The following is a 23097-nucleotide window of genomic DNA, read 5'->3' as shown; positions in this document are numbered from 1 at the left end:
TGCACTTTACAAAACCACAAGGGAGAAGTCCTTGAGGGTGAAAGGGGTAGGGAGGGTAGGGGGTGAGGATGACCCAAAAATGAAGCCCCCTCCTCATCTGGGGGACCAAGCAGAGTCTGGGCCCCAGGCCAGCCCAGCAGGGCCTCTCATGTCCTGGCTGTACAGAGTTTCGCCAGAACATGTCAGGGAAGGGCCCAGCCTCTAGAGACTGCTGCCATTTGACACTAGCTAGGCAGCCACAGGCCAAACTTCTGGAAGCCCGAAGGAAGCGGGCCTCCCGTCCCAGGCCAGGGGAAGGCGGCCTGAGCAGGGGTGAGAGCTACCCGTCTAGCAGCTTCAGGATGCTCTCACGCTCCTTCAGAGTCTTCCAGGCCTGGTCTTTCTCCTTCTTGGTGGGGGTCCGTTTCTTCTGCCGGGCAGCCATGATCTTGCGGAAGGCATCCATGACCTCATTGTCTGCCATGCGGACCCGCTGCCTCAGCTCCTGCCGGCTCACCTCCTCCTTCGCCAGCCTATGGGGACCAGCCAACCAGAAGCTGTGGGAAGCCCACCATGGCAGGGGCTCCTTGCTCTTCCAGACTGAGCCCGTCTGCTACCCAGGGACCGTGGGCCTTTCCATACCAAAAAGCAAAGTTACTGAGCCACACTTAGGTGTGCCCTGTGCCAAGTACTGCCTCTTCAAAAACAGTAGTTCAATTAATCCTCATAACAACCTTGTGAGGTAGGTACTACTATTATTCTTGTTACCAGTGAGGGAACTGAGGCTCAAGGAGGGTAAGAAATGCCCCAGGATCCCGCAACTAGTGAACAGGAGATCTGAATCGAGGCAGGCTGGCTCCCACTATCTTTAAAAGGTGCCCTGGTGCCAGCAGAAGACGTGCTTGCTTCAGCATCCAAATTCCAGACACCTAAGGGTCCAGGCAGCCTGAGTCTACAGGAGGCGAGTGAGACGCCCAACTGATGCCTCTGAACGGAACCTGACCTATCAACTCAATTGATGGTGGAGCTGGAAGGTCACTAAAGAGATCCATAGTCTAACCTGTTGATTTTTCAGAAGGAGAAGCTGCTGCTTGGGGCAGGAGATGCCTTGCAGCCTGTCCATGCAGGACTGAGGGGTACATGCGGGCCTTCTGACAGCCAAGCTAGTTCCTTCACTGCCCCTGACTTCCACATCTGCACAGCCCTACTTCTCTCTCTCTCCCCCTCTGCCCTTGCCCTCCCTTCCTCTGTACTCTTTCATCTGTATTTTCCTCTTCTTGCCCTTGAGAGGGAACTAGAATGAGGCTTTGGACTCAGCCTTGGGCTTGAGTCACAGCTTGGCTGTTTGCTGGCTCTGTGGCCTTCGGCAGAGCACTCATTTCGCTGGGCCTTTATTTCCTCATTTGGTGCACAGGGAAAACTACCAGCTACTCTCTGGGCTGTAGTGGAGATTAAGTAAGAGGGCAGACATAAAACCCATGGTACATGGTAGACACTCAGTACACCCGCATCCTCAAATACCCCAGCAACTCGTCAGCAACTTTCGTTCCTACTGGTGCGTGTCTTTGCCAACCACTCATGCAATGACCGTAAGCCCTTTGCCCTGCCTCTCCTCCTAACCCACAGCACCAGGTCTAAGAGATAGGCAACCTGACCAAATGGATGAGTGTGCCCTGCTCTGTTGGGGCTCTGTGAGGTGAAGACACAGCACCCACCAGAAGCAAGGAGACTTAGTTGGGCTATTTGTCTATCTCCCCAATAAAATGGCAGTGCCTCCCGTGATCTCCCTCTGGTTACCACCTGCATCCTTGTGACCGATGCAGGGCAAGAGGTATGGGAATGAATACAAAATGAATGACATTGCACTTCAACACTGGTCAATTCCTGGTGAGGCTGATAATCACAGATGCCCAACTAAATGTTAACAGTTGATAATCTGAGGTAGAGAGTATATTGGTGTTTACTGTGCTAGTCCGTCAGATTTTCTGCATGTATGAAATTTTCACTATAAAACTTGGGCGAAACCAAAGGTCCCTGGTTCAATCCTGAGTTTTGGCACCAAAAACAAAGATGAAGAATTTTAAAAAAAAGCACACTTTGGGAGAAAAAGAAAATCAGCATGGAGAGAATTAAAAAATAAGCCACACAACAATGTGAGTATAATTAACACTACTAAACTGTACACTTAAAAATGGTTTAGAGGGTAAAATTTTGTGTTATTTGTTTTTACCACAAATAAAATTAAAATAAATTAACTCACAGATGCCTCAGCTCTAGTCAGTGGAATTAGACTGTTTGAGATATAACCAGTGGGGTGGTGCCCAGCAATGATTTCTTTTTTCACAGCTCCTCAGGTCTTCAGAGGCCCTGCCAGGTTTGGAAAGCCTGTCGTCAAGCTCCCAGAAGGGGACCATTGTGGCCGAGGCCTCCCGTCCACACTCACCTCAGCAGGTCATGCTTCTTGGTGCGGTTGTGGGCACTGAGCGCCTTCAGCTCAGCCTGCCGCTTGCGCAGCTCCGCCAGAACCTCGTCCTCTGAGTCCTCTGCAGGGCGGTCCTCAGACTCCAGCAGGCCCTGGGCAATCAGCTCCTCCTTAATGCGGCTCTCCAGGGACTTGGTATGCGGCACGCTGCAGGGGAGGGCAGTGCTCAGCTCAAGGCCAGCCCGTGGGGGCCCCTCTGAGGCACCCAAGCTAGCAAACACCTTCCCTTCTCTTTGGGACACCCTCTCTGTCTATCTACATATCAAAATACAGAGACAGACACATCTGATCTTGTTTCAGAAACAAGCAACAGATATCAATATATTATGTAATATAAAATACAGGAAAACCTATAATGCTAACAACCTAGAGAGAATTATTATTATGTTATCTGTTATTATTACTTACCATTTTCTTTCCATGTGGTATATACATAAATATGTATTTTATGTTAAGGCTTCCCTTGTAGCTCAGTCGGTAAAGAATTTGCCTGCAGTGCAGGAGACCTGGGTTCGATCCCTGGGTTGGGAAGATCCCCTGGAGAAGGAAATGGCAACCCACTCCAGTATCCTTGCCTGGAAAATCTCATGGACAGAGGAACCTGGTGGATTGCAGTCCATGGGGTCGCAAAGAGTCGGGCACGACTGAGTGACTAACACACACATTAGATAAACACTATACGTATTCTAGATTGTGTTACATATTAGTCTCACTATTTTTTTTTTAATCTTTTGGCTACACCTCATGGCCCTGTGGGATCTTAGTTCTCTGACCAGGGATTGAACTCGCACCCCCTGCATTGGTAGTGTGGAGTCTTAACCACTGGACAACCCAGGAAGTCCCTCTTCCCACTTTTATTATGTATTATTTTAACTTCTTACCCGCTATGTGCACACATTTAAATATATCTTAAGTAAAAATAGGGTCATATTGTTCATATTGTGCTACAACTGATGTTTTCCACTTATCACTCTACTGATCCCATCTTTTCATTATCAGTTATTTATATTTCTCTAATATGATTGATAATTACAAGTTATTTCATCATACGGAGCTACAACGAGTTAGCCAGCCAGTCCCCTCCAATTGGATATTTAGGTTTACAGTGAGACCAGGGCCATAACGAAAACCCTGAACTAAGTCTGTGTATGTGGAAGTGCTGGGCCAGCACGCACATCTGACTTCTATTGGACTTTATCAAAATGTCCTCGGTCTCTCTATGAATATAAAGACCACCCCACTTTGGGATTGACAGAAGTCAACAGAAGCAGAGGCCAGACTGTGGAGTGTGGACACGATGTCACTCACCTGAAGGGCTTGTTCTGATTGCGGGGAGAGGTGCTTGCCCCATCAGCCCCCGATTCTTTTCCAGACATGTCTGGAATAGGAGAGTCCTCCATGGGGGAAATAATATTTTCCTAGAAGAGCACAGAGATGGTCAGAGGAAGAAAGAGATGTAGTATTACCATTTCCTGCTTCCCTCTGACCTACATGGACAGTCTTCACATACCAGAAATAATCTTTTCTTCTTCGCATTCCACCCACTCTGGGAAGTCTTCCCAAACTGGCTCCAAAAAGCTTTGATCATTTTATAAATTCTTGTTTTTGTACTGATACAAAAGGGAGCACAGAAGAGTGATTGTAACATTCAACAGCAGTAATGAGAAGAACTAGGGCTCGTTAAGCATTTGCAGTGCACCAGGGGCTGTGCTAGGCACACGGTACTGAGCACAGGGGCTGTACCATAGCAGAGGTTGCTGGCTGTCTGAAAGCCATTCTCGCCTTTCCTCCACAGGAGCTGGGCTAATGGCTGCCCAGATGAACCCCCACTTCCCAGCCTCCCCTGTGGTCGGGGTGGTCATGTGACAAATACCCTCCAATGGAAAGTAATTAGAAGAGATAAGAGCCATAGCCAGCGGGATCTTCACACACTCCTCCTTGCTCTTTTTCTGTGGGCTGGAGTGCCAGTCACATTTGGAGTGACCCTGTGCAGAGCGCATGTTTACAACAGCAAAGTGGGCTTCCCTGGTGGCTCAGTGGAATGCAGGAGACATAGGTTTGATCCCTGAACCAGGAAGATCCCACATGCCGCAGAGCAACTAAGCCTGGGCACCACAACTACTGAGCCTGTGCTCTAGAGCCTGGGAGCTGCAACTACTGAGCCTGTGTGCCCCAGAGGCCCTGCTCCACAACAAAAGAAGCCACTGCAATTACAAGCCCGAGCACCCCAACTAGAGAGTAGCCCCTGATCGCCACAACTAGAGAAAAACCTAAGCAGTAACAAAGACCCAGCACAGCCCAAAATACATACATACATTTTTTTAAACAACTAAAAAGCCAGCAAACCTGGGGTCCCTGTCTGATGGTGTGAAACAGAGATCTCCCCCAACCTCCACTGATCTGGAACATGTGCTCAGAATGCTACATGGGAGAGAAAGAGGCTATTGTGTTTGAGCCAGAGGGAAAACTGAGGCTCATAGGTGAAGAGACATGCCTTGGGATAGCCAGTGGGCATAAAGAAAGGGCACCTGAACCTGGTGTTTGAAACCTGCTTCCGCTTATTAGCTGTGTGATGTCAAGCCAACAGTTCCCTTTTTTGAGCCTCAACCTTGTTCGGCGTAATGTGGGGTTAACCACTATCTGCCTTTAACAAGAGGATGTGTAGAAAGCCCTTTGCACAGGGCCTTTCACTAATGCTCCACAAAAGTAACTGTGGAGTAGTGGCTACCCTGGAGGTGGGGGAGGTTAAACACTGGGAGGGGCATGAGAGGGCCTTCAAGGATACTGATGATGTTTTATTTTGTGATCTTGGGACTAGTTGTACAAGGCTGCTCATTTGTGAAAATCGATCAAGCTGTACATTTATGACCTATGTACCTTTCTAAATATATAATATACTTCAATAAACAAACATTGAAACAGAGTGATAGTGGTTTCTGTTTTGCACTGGGGGTACTCACCTCCACCAAGGCTTGCAGCAGACGCTGTGTCAGGGCACCAAAGGGACACCCGTCTTCTGGCTGCTCATGCTGGGCCTCAGACTTCTTCAGCAGGGCATCCACATCTGAATTGGGCAGAGACATGGTAGACTCGTGGGCTGAAGTTCTGGGAACTCAAGTCCTAGCCTGGGGTGGGCAGGGAGGTGAGGGACTTACCTTTAGTGTCCAGTTCGGTCAGGGGCCCCAAGAGGCCTTTCTTCTTGTCAGCCACAGCTGCTGCCCGGGCCCCGTCCTTCTGCTCCTCCAGCAGGTCCTCCTGTGCCCAGCGCTGGGAGTAGTGCTTCCCTAGGGGCGGGATCTGTGGGAGACATCCCACCCAGCCCCAAAGAGATAAATACAGCCAGCGATGCCTGGGGTGTGGCAGGGTCTCTTTGTGCACTTGGAAGTGCCAACAGGCTCTTCGTTCACCCTCCTTCTTTTTATCTGTCTCCCAAGTATCTAGTCCAGGGCTGAGACCCGAGCCTCAGGTGAGAAGAGATACAGGAGATAAAAATCTCTACACTCACAGTTTAGTAGAGAAGCCAGGTACATAAACAACTAAAACACACAGAAGGCAATACAGGAAAATTTCCATGATGTAAGGTGCAGAATGGTGTGTGTACACAGACAATTTCAGTTGAGAGCTATTATCTCTCGAGAGAACTACAGGCCTTCAGGTCAGAAATGGGAGAAATAGGCTTATGCACTGCTTGAACTTGTGACTGCCCATATAGATTACCTTTTCAAATAAGTTTTTTAAAAACTCAGACAAGTGGAGTGACAGAGTAGGTTAAGGGGTTGTGGCAGTGCAAAAGACAGACCAACCTTCTGCTGGAAAACCTGCAAAACCATTTTGGTGCAGGTAACGTGCAATAGGGGACTTGAAGGGTGTTAGTTTGCCAAGGGAAGATTGGCATGTACAGAGGCCCAGAGACCAGAAAGGACCTTGTGTGAGCCTGGAGTGAGGGTAAGGTGCTTGGTGGGGCTGGCAAATAATAGCAGTAAAGAGGTGGCGTGGCCAAGGACACTGTGCTACCAAGGACTGAGGCTTGGACCTGAGTCTGTGGGCAATGGGAGCCACACAAGGCTGTTATAAGCACCTCTGATCATGATAGCGGACCTATGGGAGAATTCCCCTCCAACATTTTTCTGTATTTTCTACATTTTCTTTAATGGAACCTCTTTTATTTTCATCATAAAAACTAAAAATAAAAAAACTTCTATACACTAAAAAAATAGAGAGAGAGGAACTTCCATGGCAGTTCAGTGGTGAAGACTGCTCACTTTTACTGCAAGGAGTGCAGGATCGATCCCTGGTCAAAGAACTAAGATCCCACATGCCACCTGGTGCATCCAATAAAAAAAGGAGAGAAGAGAATCCCTCTAGAGGCAAAGTGTTAAGAGGCTGTAAAGGGAAAAGCTGATCAATTTTTGAGCCAAAGCAAAGGGGATGACAGAAACAAAGGGAGGACCGCACTGAAGAAGATGCCTTAGGACGTAGAAGGGTAGAAGGGAGGAAGCTGAAAGCTAGAACCTGGGCGTCTAAGTGAGTTAATGGAACTGTCAGGAGGCTGGGGAGAGAGAAAAAGGAAGATGATATATAGCTCTGTTAATTGTGAGGCATCTCTGAGCCCTCTTGTTCTCCATCATGTCCAAGATGTTTCCATCTTTTCTCATCATGCCTGGGGTCTTCACCTTGTAATGTTCAGCCTCATCTTCTGGGGGTTTCAGTAGCTCCTCTAGCGTGCGTACTTCCTCACTGGTGATATCAGCACAGTATGGCTCCACTGAAGCCCAGAATCTGCAGGGAGAAGCAGAGCCTGAGGGGGTGCCCCCTGCCCCCTGCCCCACCAGCCTCAGCCCCAGGCCTCTCCACAGCCTCCAGTGCCCAAATCCCAAGGCCCATCTGTGTTCCCGGGCCCAGAACCTGTTGGGGGCGTCATTCTTGGGGATACGTGGCACATCAATTGGGTCATCAGTGAATTCATATTCCTGGATCTTGGGCTGAAGGTTTTTGGATTTGGGTCGCCCAGGGCCAGGGCCAGGCCCATGTCCCGCCTTCCCTTCCAGTTTCTGCTTCTTGGGCTTCCCATGTTTGGGGGGAGCTCCAAGCTCATGGTCTCGACCCAGCTTCAGGAATCGTCGGTCACCTTTCTTATCCTGCCAGTCAGTGAGGATCTGAAATTCAAAGACTGTCACTGAGGATGAGAAGGGAAGACACAGGACAACTCCATCTCCCCATGAAAAATTAGGATCTGGAACTCAAGAAGGCTCTAAGTCTCTCCCCTTCCTCTTTTTATCTACCAAACTTCTACTCATACTGCAAAAATCAGCTCCTTTTCTGTGCCCATCTCACAAGACTTTTTCATATACTTGTCATCATTCCATTCACTTGTCTGTATTGATTCACCTCTGCAGCGCCCAACCTGGTCACACAGTGTTTAGCAGGTCAAACAGGTAGATGACAGCGCAGTGCATGATAGCCCGAGGAAAATATGCTGGCAATAACTTTCTATTGAAGGCACGCATGCCTCCCAGCAAACCTTCACTTCAAATGTCACCATGACTAGGAAGCCTTTTCTGTATCAGCTATCTAGCTTCTTAGATGCTGTGTGCTACAGCCCCACTCGAAAAGCTTCAATGGGTTCCCAGGGACCACAAGTTAATTTTATTCATCTTATGAGGTTCGGTTAAAATGGCATCTTCCTTCTATAGGAGTCTCTGGTACCTTGCACCCCTAGGCCCAATCATGTCATCTGGTCATAACTAGAATAAACGGAGTACCTAGTCTCTTCAACAGGATTATAAGCTATTGGGGACGAGGAAGTTCATCTCAGCCATCTCTGGTCCCCAAGTTCTGGCAGAGCACCTGGCACACAGGGCTCAGAGGATGTTTATGCCATAAATAGAAATAATGAGAGTCAGACCAATAAATAACATTTGACATGCTTACTTAAGTGTCAGACGTTGGGCTGAGCCTTTGCAAAAAATCTCTTAATCCTCACAAAAGCTGAGGGTAGGTCCTATTATCTAGCCCACTTTTCAGACGGAGGACTGATCTGCAGAAGCAGGCAGTAAGTTTTGCAACGTCACACAACTCAGAAACTGCAGGATTCAAATCCAGGCCTCCCCAGTACTCCTAACCAGAACAGCAATTCACCTGATACGTGTCTGACCTCCCTTTCCTTTAGTTGGCACACTCCCCAAAGGCTGGAATTGTCCTAATTAACTCTACAGACTCAGAACATTGTGAGGAGTGGGGGGGGGGGGTCCCTAGATGCTTAGTGAATAAGAAATCTCACATTTTATAAGGATCATGCACATTCTTGCATATTTTATGTGTCACACAAGCAATGTTTGGGTCTCTCTCTTCAAACCCTGAGATCCTGTAACCTGGGCCTCAGCAGCTGAGGCTAACTCAGTGACACATCCCATAACTTGTCATAGTCCATCCCTGTAGTGGACTGTAGTGACATCCATGTAGTGATGTCCCTTCTGTAGGGTATAACCTGGGTTTCAGCCTCAAGCACCCGCAGGCGTCGGCTGGCAGAGGAAAGCAGGGTCTCAAGCTCCAGCTGCAGAGTGTCCAGCTCCTCGATACCGATGCCATCATCCTCAGAGCGGGCCAACACCGCTGTGTAGCGAGGACAGACCTTCAGGTGGTCCACTGACTTGAAGTCGTGGAACTGCAAGGGGCAGTCCTTCAGCTCACTCATGGCTCAGGATAGGGGACCCTGCGGAGCTGGAGAGGAAAGGACCATTGATGGGGGTAAAAGTGGCACTAGAAAAGTCCAAGGGCTCCTTCCATCCACCGACAGCTTCGGGGAGAGTCAGGCTTCAGCACCCTACTGACAAGGATGATGGCTTAGCTACTATTCTCACAGCACCTACTGTGTGCCAAGTGAGGGGCAGACATTTTACTGGCTACTCACTGAATTCCTCACTCAACCCCAAGAGCAGGGACCATGCTCATCCTCATCTTACAGACGAGGAAACAGACTTTGTAAGCATGCAGCAGGTCCAAGCTTACCAACATGAATCCAGGTAGTTTTGAATTTGTTCAACTAACTGCCATGATATACTATACTACTATGCTTGTCTTTCTGATGCTCTTCCCTTCACTTCCACTCTTCCTGGGTTCTGCTGAGCCCAGAGTTCCAAGCATCCGGTACTTAGGCTAATGTTCTTCGTGCCTCCCAGCCTCTTCTTGTCTCACCCCTCCCCACCTCTGCCCCTTCTCTTTGCCCCACATAGTAAAGAGATACCTGGATCTCTGGACAGCCAGATATACCTGGATTCAAGCCCAGGCTTGACCAATGTGTATGTAGCCCTGAACATGTTAATTAATTCTGAGTCGGTTTTTCCATGCGTAAAATGGGGACAAAAGAAGGCTGAATCTGTTTTCCCTTAAGTCTGAATCTGTAAAATGGGGTAATAATGGTACCTACCTCCCTGGGATGTTCTGAGGATTTAGAGTTGATGCCAGTCAAGAGCTCAGTTCAGTGCCTGGCACAGGAAAAGTGGGGCTGGTTAATGGCTGGCCCCACCCATGGATCGCCCCAATGTCCCGCCTTCAGGGTCCCAGTTCTCTAAGGACACCCTATCGCGGCCCCCGCCCCCTCTACCTTCTCCTTGCTGCCTCCAACGGCCCCGGGGCCGCGGGAGGGGCGGAGAGTTCCGGTCGGTGAGAGCAACCGCCCCGGAACTGGCTATGTGAGGGCCCCTGCAGTTGACAAGGGGGCGGGAAGACGCGAGTACCAACCCCAGTCTTTTGGTGGGGGAGGGTTGCGGGCAGCGGGCTAGCCCGCTGCAGGTGGGGTGCAGAAGGTATGCCACGGGCGTACCCTAGGGAACAGCCCGGCGCTGGAGGGAGGGGCTCGGCAGCCAGGTTTTCGGCCCGGCAATTAGTCTCGCCGAGCCCCAAAGGCTGCAGGTAGGAGGGGCCTGAAGATAGGATGGGGCGCAGAACCGGAAGGATCGAAAGGCTCCTCCGCCTTGCCTTGCCCTAATATGGTGCCAACCTGAGGTCGGGCTGCACCATTGCATGACTATGAGGGAAGGCGGCGGAAAAAAGACGAGAAAGCCAAAGTCACAAGCAAGAGCTCCATGGGGAACGGGAGAATCTTGAGTAGTGATTTTCAGCTACAGAAGCCTAAAGCTACTAAGACAGTCCTAACGGGAAAACTTACGAGGGACCAAATGTTCTTAGCCTCCCCCTCCCCCGCTCGGAACACAGATGGTACAGTCCGGACGTCCGGGCGGAGACTGCGGCTGCGCTTCTGGAGAAAGGGCAGGCGTCGCGGGGCGGGCCACTTCCGCACTTCCGCTTTCCGGCCCAGCCAGCGCCCGCGATGGTGAGAGAGCCGGGCCTGGGGCCAGGGACCCCCGTCTTCTGCCTCTAGGCTCTGGGTTTGGGGGAGATGCGACTTTGGAGCGGAGAGGCCCTGGGCCGAGGGATGCTGGGGGTGCGGGGGTACCCTGAGGTTGGGAGAAAGAGGGCGGGGCAGGGGCTGAGGTGAGGAAGGGGCGAGCGGGGGACGCCTTCGTAAGAAGCAGGCTTTGAGGCTTCCTATTCTGTCCTTTGAAGCTGGTGGGGGATACTGAGGCAAGAAAGAAGCCGGAAGTGGCTTCTCCTCGGTTTGTGGTAGCGCCTCGAAGGCACGTAGTACACCTTATACCCCGTAGTAGGGCCGCTGAGGCATGTAGTAGGGATACTTCCCTACCCAGAGTAGACGTTCACTAAATAAACTCTTTTCTTTCTCGCTTGCTTGATCCCACAGTTCTCTGAGGGAAGCCTCTATACTTCCTTTTCCCACTCCTCATGTTGCCACCAGCTCTTACTTTTACCTCACTGAAGGATCTCTCTTTTGCTGCCTCCACGCAGACCCCTTCCTGGTCAGAATTCAACTGTATCAGCCTTAATATGGAATGTTAAGCTCTGATGCCGCTGACCTTTGCCTTTCAGGAAGTCGTCCCTTTTGATCATTGTGGGTGTTTCTTAACGTCAATTGAGAGTTTGGGTCACTGCCTTCCCCTTCTTTATCTTCTTCCTGTCGATACCTATTTAATGTACAGGTCTTCATGACCATATAATTTATGATGACTCCTAAATCTGCCTTCCTAGCTCTCTTTCAAGGTTTACCTGGATATCTTGAAGACACCTTGAAATTAGACGTCTGGATTAAAACTCACCTCTCCCTAAATTTGCTTGTTCTCTTGTATTCCTCATTCTTGCTCTGTGTTTTCTTACCTCAGCTAGAAACCTGGGATATTCTTTTGTTGTTGTTAAACTGAGGGGATGCCTCTTGATTTTTTTAAACATCATACTTGTTGAAGTATTACACAAGAAGGTGCTTACTCCATTTGTGAAAGGGCAGACGTCATAGGGTTGACCACCTAAAATGTACCTTTTTCAGATTTGCTATGAACTTTGACAGATATAATCTTGCTTGTCCCTCATTGCCCCAGGCCAGGCTCTTATTACCCTACTTAAATAACCCTCTCTGCTGGCTCTGTCACTTCCCTCTCCTCCAATCCATTCTCCACAAAGTCTCCATGCAGCTGTAGTTCTGTAACTTCCTCCTCAGAAAGCCCCAGAAGTTCCTTACCACTTTTAATAGAAGAGCTAAACTCAGTAGCCTAGCATTTGAGATTCCTCATGAATCTCTGGACCCCATCTGCAACCTCATCCATTGAATCTAAAAAAATGCTTCCTGGCAACATTGTACTCATTACTACTTTAATGCCCCTATTTGTTACTCTAATCTTGTTATTTTTTCATTCATTCACTTATTGTACAGAAACTGAGTAAGATGGTGTATAGGAAAGGTCCTGACTGAGCAAGTTGCATGGTATGTAAATTTGAGTAGAATAGATACGGTCTGTTAACCATGGAGCTTTCAGTTTAGTAAAGGAGAAAATTACTTTTCTTGGAGTTATTTGAAGGGTGTATCATTGCAAATTATAAGTGCTATGAAAAGGGAAGTCAAGAATGACCTCTGAGGAAAGAAGAGGCCTTCTCTGAATAAGCCAAGATCTAAAGGATGACTTAGGCAAAGAAGGGGGAGAAAACCCTGCAAGATAGATGGTTTGGCATGTGTGAAGGCCTGGGGTGAGAAAGAACTTTTAGCTAATACAAGGAATTGAAGATAGTCCTTTGTTGCTAGATGCCATTTCCTCTACCAGGAATATCATTTTTGTTTTTATCATTGTAAAATCCTAATCCTATTTCCATCTTCAAATCAAAACCAGTTTCTTCTGCAAATATGATTTGTAAATCTTAACTATTTCACATTTTATGCATTGTATCATAGTTACTGTCTGTCTCCCTGACCTGGTTGAACTATTTAAGGGTAGAAATGGTCTTAGTCATTGAATTCTCAACCCCTTGTGTACCTGGCACACTATAGATACATACATTTGTTGACTCAAAGGGCAGATTGAAGACAGTTATTCACCTGTGTGCCTCTAGACCAGAGTTTCTCAACTTCAGCACTATTTGGGGCTGAATAATTCTGTTGTACATTGTAAGCTATGTAGCAGTATCCCTGACTTTTGTCTATTCAATGCCAATAACTCCTACCCAACCTCAGTTGTGAAAATGAAGAATGTCTTGCCATTGCCATATGTCCCCTGGTAGGCAAAACGGTCCCCTTTTGAGAACCACTGTTCTAGTCTTAAAGTGAAAGACATCTTGAAGGCCTAGTCTGTTCTGTTCACTGCAGTGTCTGACAGCCAAGGACCTCAGTACTGCCTGGCTCCTGTGTAGCTGGACTATGGGATCAGCGGATTTTGTGAGACAGATTTTGATTGTCCCTTGGGATTTTCCTCCAGACTGCCACTCTCCGCCCCTACCTGAGTGCCGTGCGGGCCACACTGCAGGCTGCCCTCTGCTTGGAGAATTTCTCCTCCCAGGTCGTGGAACGACACAACAAGCCGGAAGTAGAAGTCAGGTATGGGAGGAAAGGGGGTAGGGGGTGATGGATGTAGCACCCAGAGGACTGTTATCGGAGAGGGCCGTGAACTTCCATCCTGGAGTTGTCAGAACAGCTACAATTCACATTTTTTGTCTTGCTGCCAGGTAAATGATGGTTCCCAGTTTGAAGTTCAGAAAATTGGGTCTCAGTGGGTTGACAGGACAAAACTCAGGGGAGAAGCTACTCTGGAGCCAAGATTTGCTTGACACAAGTTGTGACTTTTCAACATAGGGCCATTTGGGAAATATCTCCCAAGGAGGTACTGAACCCTCTAGCAACTTAAGGAGAAGACTTGAGAACTGAATTATCTGAGATGCCATCTCTGCTCTTCTCAAATTTGAAGATCAAGGATCCCTCCCCTCAAAAAACAAATAAACAACTGGACTCCCATCCCCTACTACAAATATTCTATACTTTGGATTATTTTATCTGATTTATGTTTTGTAAAAAAGTTTTTCTTTTTCCCCTTTGATGTTTAATCTGGTACATATACAACTGAGATAAGGATTGTTACCACAGTAAATTGATATGATTTGAATGTAAGAAAGCTGACATGATGTTAAAATGTGCCCTGTTATGCTACTTAATGTATATGGTTTCCACTAGGCATTTTAAAGGATAATAGCTCACAGACACCACCAATACAATTAACTACCGTCTGAGGGATCCAGAGGCATCAAAATGGAAACTGAGTTGAGAGGGGTCATAATTTTGATTATTAAAGGAGGCCAAACTGTTTGATTTTAGCTTGTCCTTATCTCTAAGGCAGGCTCTCATTCCCTAAACAGTATATGGGTTTGCCTATAGTTATGAAAATAGGAGCTGTCATTTGTAAAGCTCCTACAATATGCCAGGCTCACTTTTACACACTTGACCCTTGTTGATCTGTTTCCAAATGAGGAAGTTGAAATTCCAACAGGGTAACTTGCCCAATGGAAGTAACAAAGGAGGCTGAATTTCAGAACCTTTCACCCTGACTCCAGAGCCTGTGCTCTTTCTGCTGGAGAACATGCTCTCTGGCCCCCATCTTGGAGTACCCCTGCTTGTGAGTCTCATTCCTTGGACTCTGTGGTCCCAGATAGTGATTCTAGAACCTGCCATGGAGTCTCCCTGACCATTCTGTTCTTTTATAGTACCTCTGTCATTTTGTGTTCTCAGGAGTAGCAAAGAGCTCCTGCTACAACCTGTGACCATCAGCAGGAATGAAAAGGAAAAGGTTCTGATTGAAGGTTCCATCAACTCTGTCAGGGTCAGCATTGCTGTGAAACAGGTGAGCTCACCTCAGATCCCCTGCCTCCCCGGGGAGGCCAAGGATCCCCTATGTAAGAGGTCATCATGCCAGATTCAGGGTGCAAAGAAACCCAGGTTCTCTTTCCAGGAAATGATTTGCTAAACCTACCAGATCAGTAGAATAAAGGGAAATCAGCCTTATCTTCTAGGCTTGCTCTGGATTAGACAGCAGGTAATGTAGCAGCCAGGGCTGTGGGCCAGTTTGGTGTCAGGTTGTAAAACTCTTCCTAATGAGTGAAGAATAAGTTCAGTTCAGACAAACAAGTAGTAATGGTATCAGTTTGATAGCCATAAACTCCAAAAGTGAGATTTAGGGTAAGAAAATGAAGTGTAGTTTCATGTTTCTTCATTGTTTCACAAATGTCTGACATTCCCACTACCCCCATCGTTTCTTCCATGTTTATGGACCACTTGGCTACTTCTTTACTTAATATTTTCTTTCAATTAACTTTTTTTTTTTTTTACTTAAATTTACCATAAAAAGAAAAACAATATGCCTTGCCAAATTGAGGACAACATTAAAATACAAGCACATTGAAAATAAAGCAGAGTTAAGACTTTTGCCTCCAGAAAGCTCTATCCCTAGTGCCTGCTCTTTGTTAAAAGGGGAGATGAATAAATATTGGGGGCTCTTAAGGTCTTGCCAGCCCGTAATACAAAATTCTTTCATCAGAAATGTTGAGAGTTCATTCGGGAAAAACTTTGGGAATTGTTTGATGTTCATTGTTACTAAAGTGGAGACCATCTAAGGTTATCTGATATACTTCATAATGTGTATCACTGACTGGAAGATGTAGCATTAGTGAAATGAGACTGGAAAGGGCAGATTTGAATATAGATATGGATTCTGGAAGGATTGGATAAAAGATTGGGGCTTGCCAGGACTTCCCTAGTGGTTCAGTGGTTAAGATTCTGGGCTTCTACTACAGGGGACTTGGGTTTGATCCCTGGTCTGGGAACTAAGATCCTGCATGCCACACGGTGTAGCCAAAATGTGTTTTTAAGTTAAAAAAAAATAAGATTTGGGTTTGCCAGAGTTACCTTTCTGGAATGGGTGAAGGCAAGATCGTGATAACGCCCCATTCAGTTGGAGGGCTCTAGTGCAGTGGACCTTCCTTTTAGCTGGCAACCAGTTATTCATGGTTCAGACTTCAATACCCAACCCCAGTGTCTCCAGCGAGCATGGGGGAAATCGGGCTCCGAAGACCAGAAATTTCTGTTGGCCTTTAGGGAATGACTTTAGGGAAACACATTTCTTCTTTGTTCTTACCAGGCTGATGAAATCGAGAAGATTCTATGTCACAAGTTCATGCGCTTCATGATGATGCGAGCAGAGAACTTCTTTATCCTCCGAAGGAAACCAGTGGAGGTGTGTGATCCATGTGTTGGTAATACCCAGAATTCCACTACTGAGTCCACTGTCAGTGGCCTGGGATTGTTTCTAAAACTGGGATTGCTTGCTCCCCACGCTGTAGGGCACCCACAGCCTGAGTTGAGAGTTGGTCTTCATTTCGGCTGGAGTAAGAATAAGGGGAATCAGCTTAGGAGGTTGAGTCTGTCTCAGCTGTGGAAAAGGCAAAAAAAGATGAGGTGCATTGCTCACCTTCCCAGAGCTTATAGTGTAGTGGCAGAAAGGGCATGATGAATCAGAATTCTAAACTCTGCCACCAATTGAGTCAGTCTCTCAAGGCCACAGTTGATATGGGGTCACTTGTTGCCTGACTTTGTACTTGAGCACTCACTACAGATTCTCTGCCTGCTCAGCTCCCTGCCAGTCAGTGACTAAGCAACTACCATGCAGAGCAGCGGACACCATTGTCAGACACATTAGTTGTTGGCCAAACTCACCCTCATCCTGAGCTAAAATCTCTCCTGTTCCTAGATCTAACCTCCAGGGCTACCAAGAATAAATAAAATTGCTCTTCTACACACAGTCTGAAAAAGTGAAAAACCATAGTTAAAAACCTCAATACCACCTCCTCCCACTGCATCTTCTTTTCTCTCTGGACTAAATGTTCCTGTTGTTTGATGAGATTCTTCTGTAACAAGATTTAAAGTCCTTTCACTCTCCCTTGATTCATTCTGAACACAACTGTTTATACCACAGAGAGTCTGCCAGAGAAAATTCTCAATTGGGATCAGTTGATCCACCTCTTAGTTCCTTGGATCCAGCATACACACCGCCACCAGAGCAGATGGGCTGCTGCCTGAAGGGTGTGTCACTTGGGAGAAGGTCAGCTGGAAGCATGTGGCTGAGTGACATAGAGGGCTGGCCAGTGAAGTGCCCCAGGATGTTGATTCTCTCCCTCCTCTCCACTGTCTTCCTTCCCTAGGGGTATGACATCAGCTTTCTGATCACCAACTTCCACACAGAGCAGATGTATAAGCACAAGTTGGTGGACTTTGTGATCCACTTCATGGAGGAAATTGACAAAGAAATTAGTGAGATGAAGCTGTCTGTCAATGCCCGTGCACGCATTGTGGCTGAGGAGTTCCTCAAGAATGTAAGTGGAGTGGCCTTCTTGGTTTCCTTTCAGACGTAGAAAGACTTAAATAAAGGTTGTGTTGAGAACTTAGCATCTGTTGGGGAAATGGTGCCAACTGTGCGTAAATATTTTCTGAGGCCTCTAGGAACTCTGGTGGGCAGCAGGTCAGCCCCATGCCTTGGTGTGGGAAGGGCCTGAGGTTCATCTTGGAGAGCTATAGAGCATCTCCAGGGCCCTGGGCAGTGCCTCTCTTAGTCGTTCATTTCTACGTCTCAGAATATATAGAGTCCTTCCGTGTATCTAGTTCCATCCCCGAGTGAGTCAAGTTAAAGCCACATGTGAATTTTCTGGGAATATAGGGCGGTTAATCATAGTGTAATTCCACTTCTCAAACAGACTCGAATAGTTTCCTTCAGCGTCTGTTTCTCAGGCTTAAAGTCACGATTTCTTCACTCTGTTTTCCATCATTTTCATGGCTTAAGTCCTACAGATCCCTCTTCAGTTGTTTGTGCCTTCCTGACAGAAAGCACTGCCGCCCTCTGAGGAGGACAGATTGTTTACATTGATGAACTGATGACACAGTTCTTTTTTAGACATTCACAGCGTGCCGCCTTTTTTTTTTTTTCTTCTTTTTCCAAACAGTCTTTGGTTTGTTGACATGTTCCACTCAGAATTGACTATGATCCCTAGATGGTAGAATTAGTGTTTACTCCTACCAGTGCATACAGGTCCAGCCCAGAAGGAGCTCAGGCTCCTAAAAATGGAAATTAAACCCACTTCCCCTGGGCTTTAATTATACTGAGGGCAGCCAGTGTATAGAGTAGCTGTGCCGTGCACCCAGGGGAGCATGCTTGTTCAGGTCACAGAGATGGTGGAGTCAGACCACCTTTGCCTCCGGGTCCACTGCCTCCTCAGGCATCTTACAGAACTTCTTGACTAAGCCTCAAGTTTCCTCGACCCTGAAATGAGACCGTTAATTAATATATACCCTTTCAGTGTAGTTGAACATGAAATGAGGAAATGTGTATAAAGCATATCACTTGGTACATAGTGAACTCTCCCTGTATTATAGCACAAAGGTTATGTGGCCAGGGCACGGGGAGGCCTCTAAATTCAACTGAAGAAAATGAAAAATAGTTTTTGTCCCAATTTAGTATTTGGTTCATTCATTCAGTAGTCATTTAGTTGTTACACTAATTGCATTTCTATAGTAATACAGCTGAAAAAGCACATATGAGTATCTCAGGGGGGAAAAAAAAAAAGACTTCCCGTGTGGTCCACTGGTTAAGACCGTGCACTTCCAATGCAGGGGCACGGGTTCCAGCCCTGATCAGGGAACCAAGATTGCACATGCCGCATGGCACTGCCAAAAGAAACATCCAAAAAGCCAAGTATTGGCAATATCTCATTTAACACCTAAAACAATCTTTGAATCTTTATCCTCATTTCATGGATGTATCAGCCAGGCTCTCGAAGTTGTCACATATTTCAAGTGCCTCAGTAAGTAAGTGAAGGAGCCAGGACTCAGTTAGTTTTTCTGATTCAAAGATCTGAGGTAGTATCATGGCATCTGGCAGGGATGACACAGTCAGGTGCATGGAAGGCTCAGGCCATTATGTTCATGAGTGAGGTGGGTTGTGTGGGGACCTAGGGATCACATGCCTTACCCTAGGTGGGTCACCACTGCACAGCTCCAGCCCTCTGGCTTCATCAAAAGAATCTCAGTGTGCAGTGTCTTCTGTGTTTTTAAAGTTGTCTAATTCATATTCATAGCAACTAGTTCATAATCTTTGAAACACTGTGAGCCAGACAGTGCTCATCTTTGGGCTGAGTTCAGCAAGTGGGCCAGTAGTCCACAGCGTCTGGTCTGTAAAATGTCCAGGGCGGGTCTGGGCACTATGGGGGATATTTGAGGGCACAAAGCATGTCCAGGGCCTATCCTGCTTGGCAGACCCCTAAGAGCTTGACGCAAAGCACCAGCTCCTGGGTCCCTTTCTGAATCCCCAGGCATTTGCACATGAGCCCCCATTTCTACAGAAGGCAACCTCAGTTCAGCAAGCAAGGTACTGTGACAAGGCTTTTTGGCTGTCTCCATGGCAAAGCCAAGGGGAGCTGTGGAAGAGCCCGTAATTTTTTTGCCTTGTCTAATGCTAAGTTTTACGGCCAGTGCCTGCTGATTTGGGAGCAACTAGCGCGTGTCCACGGGGTGTCCTGAGACCCAGTCCTGCCCCACAGAAATGTGAGTATAGCTACAGCTCACAGATCAGCCCCCCTCCCCAGAACAGGCCTGCCAGGATACAGTAATAACTATCATTCACTGCCTCTTGGTTCTCTTAACAGTTTTAAACCACCTGGCTGGATCTCGTGGCCTTCCCCCTCAGGATCCCCCATGTCTCTGTGAAGTCGTCCTGGAGTTAACTTCCCAGAGCAGCAGCGGCGACGACGGCAGTGGCGGCAGCAGTGGAGGGGAGCTGGGTCAGGGTGGGCATTAGATGCGGGAGGGGGGTGGTGTGCTTGCTCGCTGGGCCACAAAGCAGCAGTGGACCTGCCCCGAGGCCACATGTGCCTGGTCAGGCTGGCTTCTGATGTTCAGTCCCCTGAGCCGGGACAGATTTTTTTTTTAACGTCTTGAAACTTAAAACTCTGTGCTTGTAGGAGACTGTAACCTTTTTGTCTTTTTTTTTTTTTTTTAAAAAAAAAAAAAACAATCTCCACCTCCAGTGGCTGTGACTGGTCCCAGTGATTGTACGTTATTGGTCGCTGTGGGTCTGGGCGGGCCTGGAGCCAAAAGGCGACTACTGTTCCTCCCTGGAGCCATCCCAAGTGGGGAGGGAGGGGGGTTTCAGACTTGTGTTTCCCTCCCTCGTCCTCCTATCTCCTTAGGCTCAGTAGAAGCGGTGGGGACCCTCTACCAGCTTCCTGAGCCCTGCCTGCAGTTGGCCACCCAGCACTGGTTGGGGACAAGGGCTGAACTGGTGGCCATCAGCCACACCTAGGAGCTGGGGCCTGGAAGCAGCCTTCAGCCTCAGGGGCCGCTTCGTGCCCTCCCAGCTGGGAGGGGTCGCTGTTTCGCCTTGTCTGTCAGTGCAGTGCCTGTGCTAGAGGTGGAGAGGTGAGTCCTCCAGAGCGTCCCTGCCAGGGCCTCCTGCCTGCTCTGGCTCCTCTGCTCCCTCGCTCGCTGTACCTTTTCTTATTCTGGTGGATCCTCCCTCCCCTAATTAAAGTCTCTTTTTGCCCCTCTGGGGCTGCATGAGGTCTGTGCTCTGTGTGTATATGTGATGAAAGGAGGTGGAGGTGTTCCTTAAGACCATGTGGCAGGCACTTGGGCCTGGGGGTCCCCACCAGAGACAGCCTTGTGATTGGCCTCTGACAGTAGCCCTGCTGCTGCTGCTGCTAAGTCGCTTCAGTCGTGTCTGACTCTGGGCGACCCCATAGACGGCAGCCCACCAGGCACCCCCGTCCCTGGGATTCTCCAGGCAAGAATACTGGAGTGGGTTGCCATTTCCTTCTCCAATGCATGAAAGTGAAGAGTGAAAGTGAAGTCGCTCAGTTGTGCCCAACTCTTTGCGACCCCGTGGACTGCAGCCCACCAGGCTCCTCTGTCCATGGGATTTTCCAGGCAAGAGTACTGGAGTGGGGTGCCATTGCCTTCTCCGAGTAGCCCTGCTGGAGGACCCTAACCCGAGAGACCCATTACAGTCCAGGTTCCACCCATTTCTGAAACTGCTCTCTACCTGTATAGAGCTTTGACCCTTTTCACATAGTGAGCTCATATGGGCTAGAATGTAACAGAAATAATCCCATTTCATGGCTAAGAAACCTGAGGTATCATGAAATAGAGCAGCTTGCCCCAAATCTCCCAGCTAGTGAGCAAGAGGGTGCAATTCAGATGTAAGACATCTGCCTTTACCTATGCTGTGATACTGATCACTAGCCACATGTGGCTATGTAAATTATTACAGTTAAAAAGTTTCAAATTTATTGCCTCAGTCCCACCAGTGCTCAACACTTACATGCTACTAATGCCTATCACATCACATGGTCATAGATAAAACATTTCCATCATTGCAGAAAATTCTGTTGGACAGGATTAAATCCTCTTAGTGACACCTTGAAGTGAAGTAAAAAAAAACCAAAAACTTACATTTGGGTCCTATTATGAATTTGAGTAAATTATTTATATTCTGTGCCTCAGTTTCTTAATCTATAAAGTGGAGATAATGTCAGTCTGACACAGTACCTGTCATTACAAGTAGTGAATAAACAATGACTGATCTTTCCACCAGCCCAGTATCCAAGCTGTTGGTAACTTCCATTGTGCTGGTTGTTGGGAGGTGACATTATCCCTGTCTCAGAGAGACTTGGGGGCCAGTGGAAGTGTTGCATATGTAAATAAAGAGGTGCATTGAAGTGTTTCACGCTCACTAATGGAAGTCAGTGGGAGCCCACAGCGGGGTGTCTTTATGAAAGAGGAGGCCAAGAAAAGTTTGAGAAGGGTTGGGCTTTGCTGAGTTTCGAAGAATCTTCCATATGGCCAAAAGGGGTCTCTTGAAATAGGACAAGGTACTGTTTAAAGGAAGGAGGGGTTGGGGGTGGGGACAGCTTGGGCTGCTATCATCCCCTTTATGACATTACCTCTGTGACCTCCCCCTCCTGTCTTGCAGAATTAGGTGTGCCCTTCTGTGGGGCACACGGCCTTAGCCTAGCTTTGCAGTGATTGTTGCTCACGTGAAGGTGCGGTGAGGCTGGACATCCAGTAGAGTATGGCAGCTGCTCACTCAACCCTCACAGGACAGCAATGCCTGGGTGAGCCAGCCAGAATTCTAATTTGTTGTGGATCCATCCCCCAGAGTTCAGAGCTAAAACCAAATTTGCTGGCTGATCAGAACAGACTTGGATGGTCTCCAATCAGCCAGTCCTCTCCTGAAGGCTTACCTTTTGGGAAGCCCAGTCATCAGCCGCAGGGTTGAGAAGGGTGATCTTAGTGGTTGGGATTGACTAGGGAGGTCTGTGGAGGACGCACCTTCACTTGTATGAGCCAATGTATCAGTGACTGACAGAGCTGGGTTCCTGGAATCTGCTTGAGAGGGCATTGCTAGAGTTTGCCTCTCACACTGTCCATTTGGTACTTGCATGACTGATAGGCAACCCTTATGAGTGATGATATGGACTTGTGTTTAATAGTGTTTCTGTTTAAGAGTGGGGCTTTGTAGTCAGACCTGGGTTCCAGGGCTCTGCTGTTCGATTTAAGGCAACTAACTAACATCTTGGAACCTTATTTGTCTCACCTGTGACATTTGAGGGTGTACGTTTTCATACTACCTCCAAAAAGGTTGCCTAGTCTTGTCTTGAGGGCTGTTGCTTAACTTGTTTTTTTGGTAGATTGAAACGATACTTATTTTCTATTTCCAAGTGCTGTCTTTTTTTCGGAGGCGGGGGGAGGGGTGGGGGGTGGGGTGGGCTCTGGGAGTTCTGCCCTTTTATTTTCCCCATAATACTGTCCTGGCTTTCAAATCTACCCCCAAGGACCTTACCCAAGCTCCATCTGCCAGGAGCTGCAGATCTGGTCAGCTTCCTTTTAGTTCCCCCAGAAAAGTCCTTACCCTTTCAGGGCTGTTGCAGAGGCTCCTCTCCCTGGAATGCTGTTCCTCCCTTGGCCAACTCCTCACTTGCATTCAGTAGGTTTCAGTTTAAATGTCACGCCTTCAGAGAGGACATCATTGACCACTTTATCTAACGCATAAAACACCTGTTATTCCTCTGTTGCTTGCTTTTTGTTTCCCCTCCACCGGGCAGTAAGCGCCATGAAATCAGGGACCATCTGTAGCTTGTTCTGATCCCCAGCACCTAGCCCACTACTAGCAGGTGGTCTTCGCTGAATACTGTGGAATAACTGAAGCCCCAGG

The 23097-nt window shown here is 47.8% G+C and overlaps 2 protein-coding genes across 5 annotated transcripts; one reads left to right on the top strand and one right to left on the bottom strand.

Moving 5' to 3' along the window:
• TADA3 (transcriptional adaptor 3) lies at positions 1-10356 on the bottom strand. Of its 3 annotated transcripts, none has more exons than XM_068982208.1 (10): positions 10284-10356; positions 9888-9945; positions 8949-9181; positions 7367-7617; positions 7135-7240; positions 5617-5758; positions 5422-5525; positions 3770-3879; positions 2423-2608; positions 1-512 (listed from the first exon to the last, which is right to left on the bottom strand). In XM_068982208.1, exons 3-10 carry the CDS (start codon positions 9153-9155, stop codon positions 320-322), a joined length of 1299 nt encoding a protein of 432 aa, XP_068838309.1. In that variant the 5' UTR covers positions 9156-9181; positions 9888-9945; positions 10284-10356; the 3' UTR covers positions 1-319. The 3 variants fall into 3 exon arrangements, with proteins under 3 accessions (XP_068838309.1, XP_068838310.1, XP_068838311.1); XM_068982209.1 differs by having other exon boundaries at positions 10202-10330; XM_068982210.1 differs by lacking the exon at positions 10284-10356 and adding an exon at positions 10065-10173.
• Positions 10357-10691: 335 nt separating this feature from the next.
• On the top strand, positions 10692-20415 carry ARPC4 (actin related protein 2/3 complex subunit 4). 2 transcript variants are annotated; one of them, XM_068982777.1, is made up of 6 exons: positions 10692-10793; positions 13273-13391; positions 14574-14685; positions 15979-16074; positions 17039-17209; positions 19532-20415. In XM_068982777.1, exons 1-6 carry the CDS (start codon positions 10791-10793, stop codon positions 19535-19537), a joined length of 507 nt encoding a protein of 168 aa, XP_068838878.1. In that variant the 5' UTR covers positions 10692-10790; the 3' UTR covers positions 19538-20415. The 2 variants fall into 2 exon arrangements, with proteins under 2 accessions (XP_068838878.1, XP_068838877.1); XM_068982776.1 differs by lacking the exon at positions 10692-10793 and adding an exon at positions 10845-10904.
• Positions 20416-23097: the final 2682 nt, after the last annotated feature.

The sequence above is a fragment of the Capricornis sumatraensis genome, chromosome 10 (assembly GCF_032405125.1).
Source record: "Capricornis sumatraensis isolate serow.1 chromosome 10, serow.2, whole genome shotgun sequence".
In the NCBI taxonomy this organism is placed as follows: Eukaryota; Metazoa; Chordata; class Mammalia; order Artiodactyla; family Bovidae; genus Capricornis; species Capricornis sumatraensis.
This window is presented reverse-complemented; position numbering and strand designations above follow the sequence as displayed.

Bases quoted from the DNA above. Each gene is read 5' to 3' on its own strand.
- TADA3 (XM_068982208.1), bottom strand. From the start codon at position 9,155: ATGAGTGAGCTGAAGGACTGCCCCTTGCAGTTCCACGACTTCAAGTCA. The intron at 5,759-7,134 runs GTGAAGACCCCA...TGTCTCCCACAG, and splicing joins ATGAGGCTGAACATTACAAG to ATCCCGCCCCTAGGGAAGCA. The intron at 3,880-5,421 runs GTGAGTACCCCC...GTGCTCTTCTAG, and splicing joins TGCTGCAAGCCTTGGTGGAG to GAAAATATTATTTCCCCCAT.
- ARPC4 (XM_068982776.1), top strand. From the start codon at position 10,860: ATGCGACTTTGGAGCGGAGAGGCCCTGGGCCGAGGGATGCTGGGG. The intron at 13,392-14,573 runs GTATGGGAGGAA...TTGTGTTCTCAG, and splicing joins AAGCCGGAAGTAGAAGTCAG to GAGTAGCAAAGAGCTCCTGC. The intron at 14,686-15,978 runs GTGAGCTCACCT...TGTTCTTACCAG, and splicing joins TCAGCATTGCTGTGAAACAG to GCTGATGAAATCGAGAAGAT.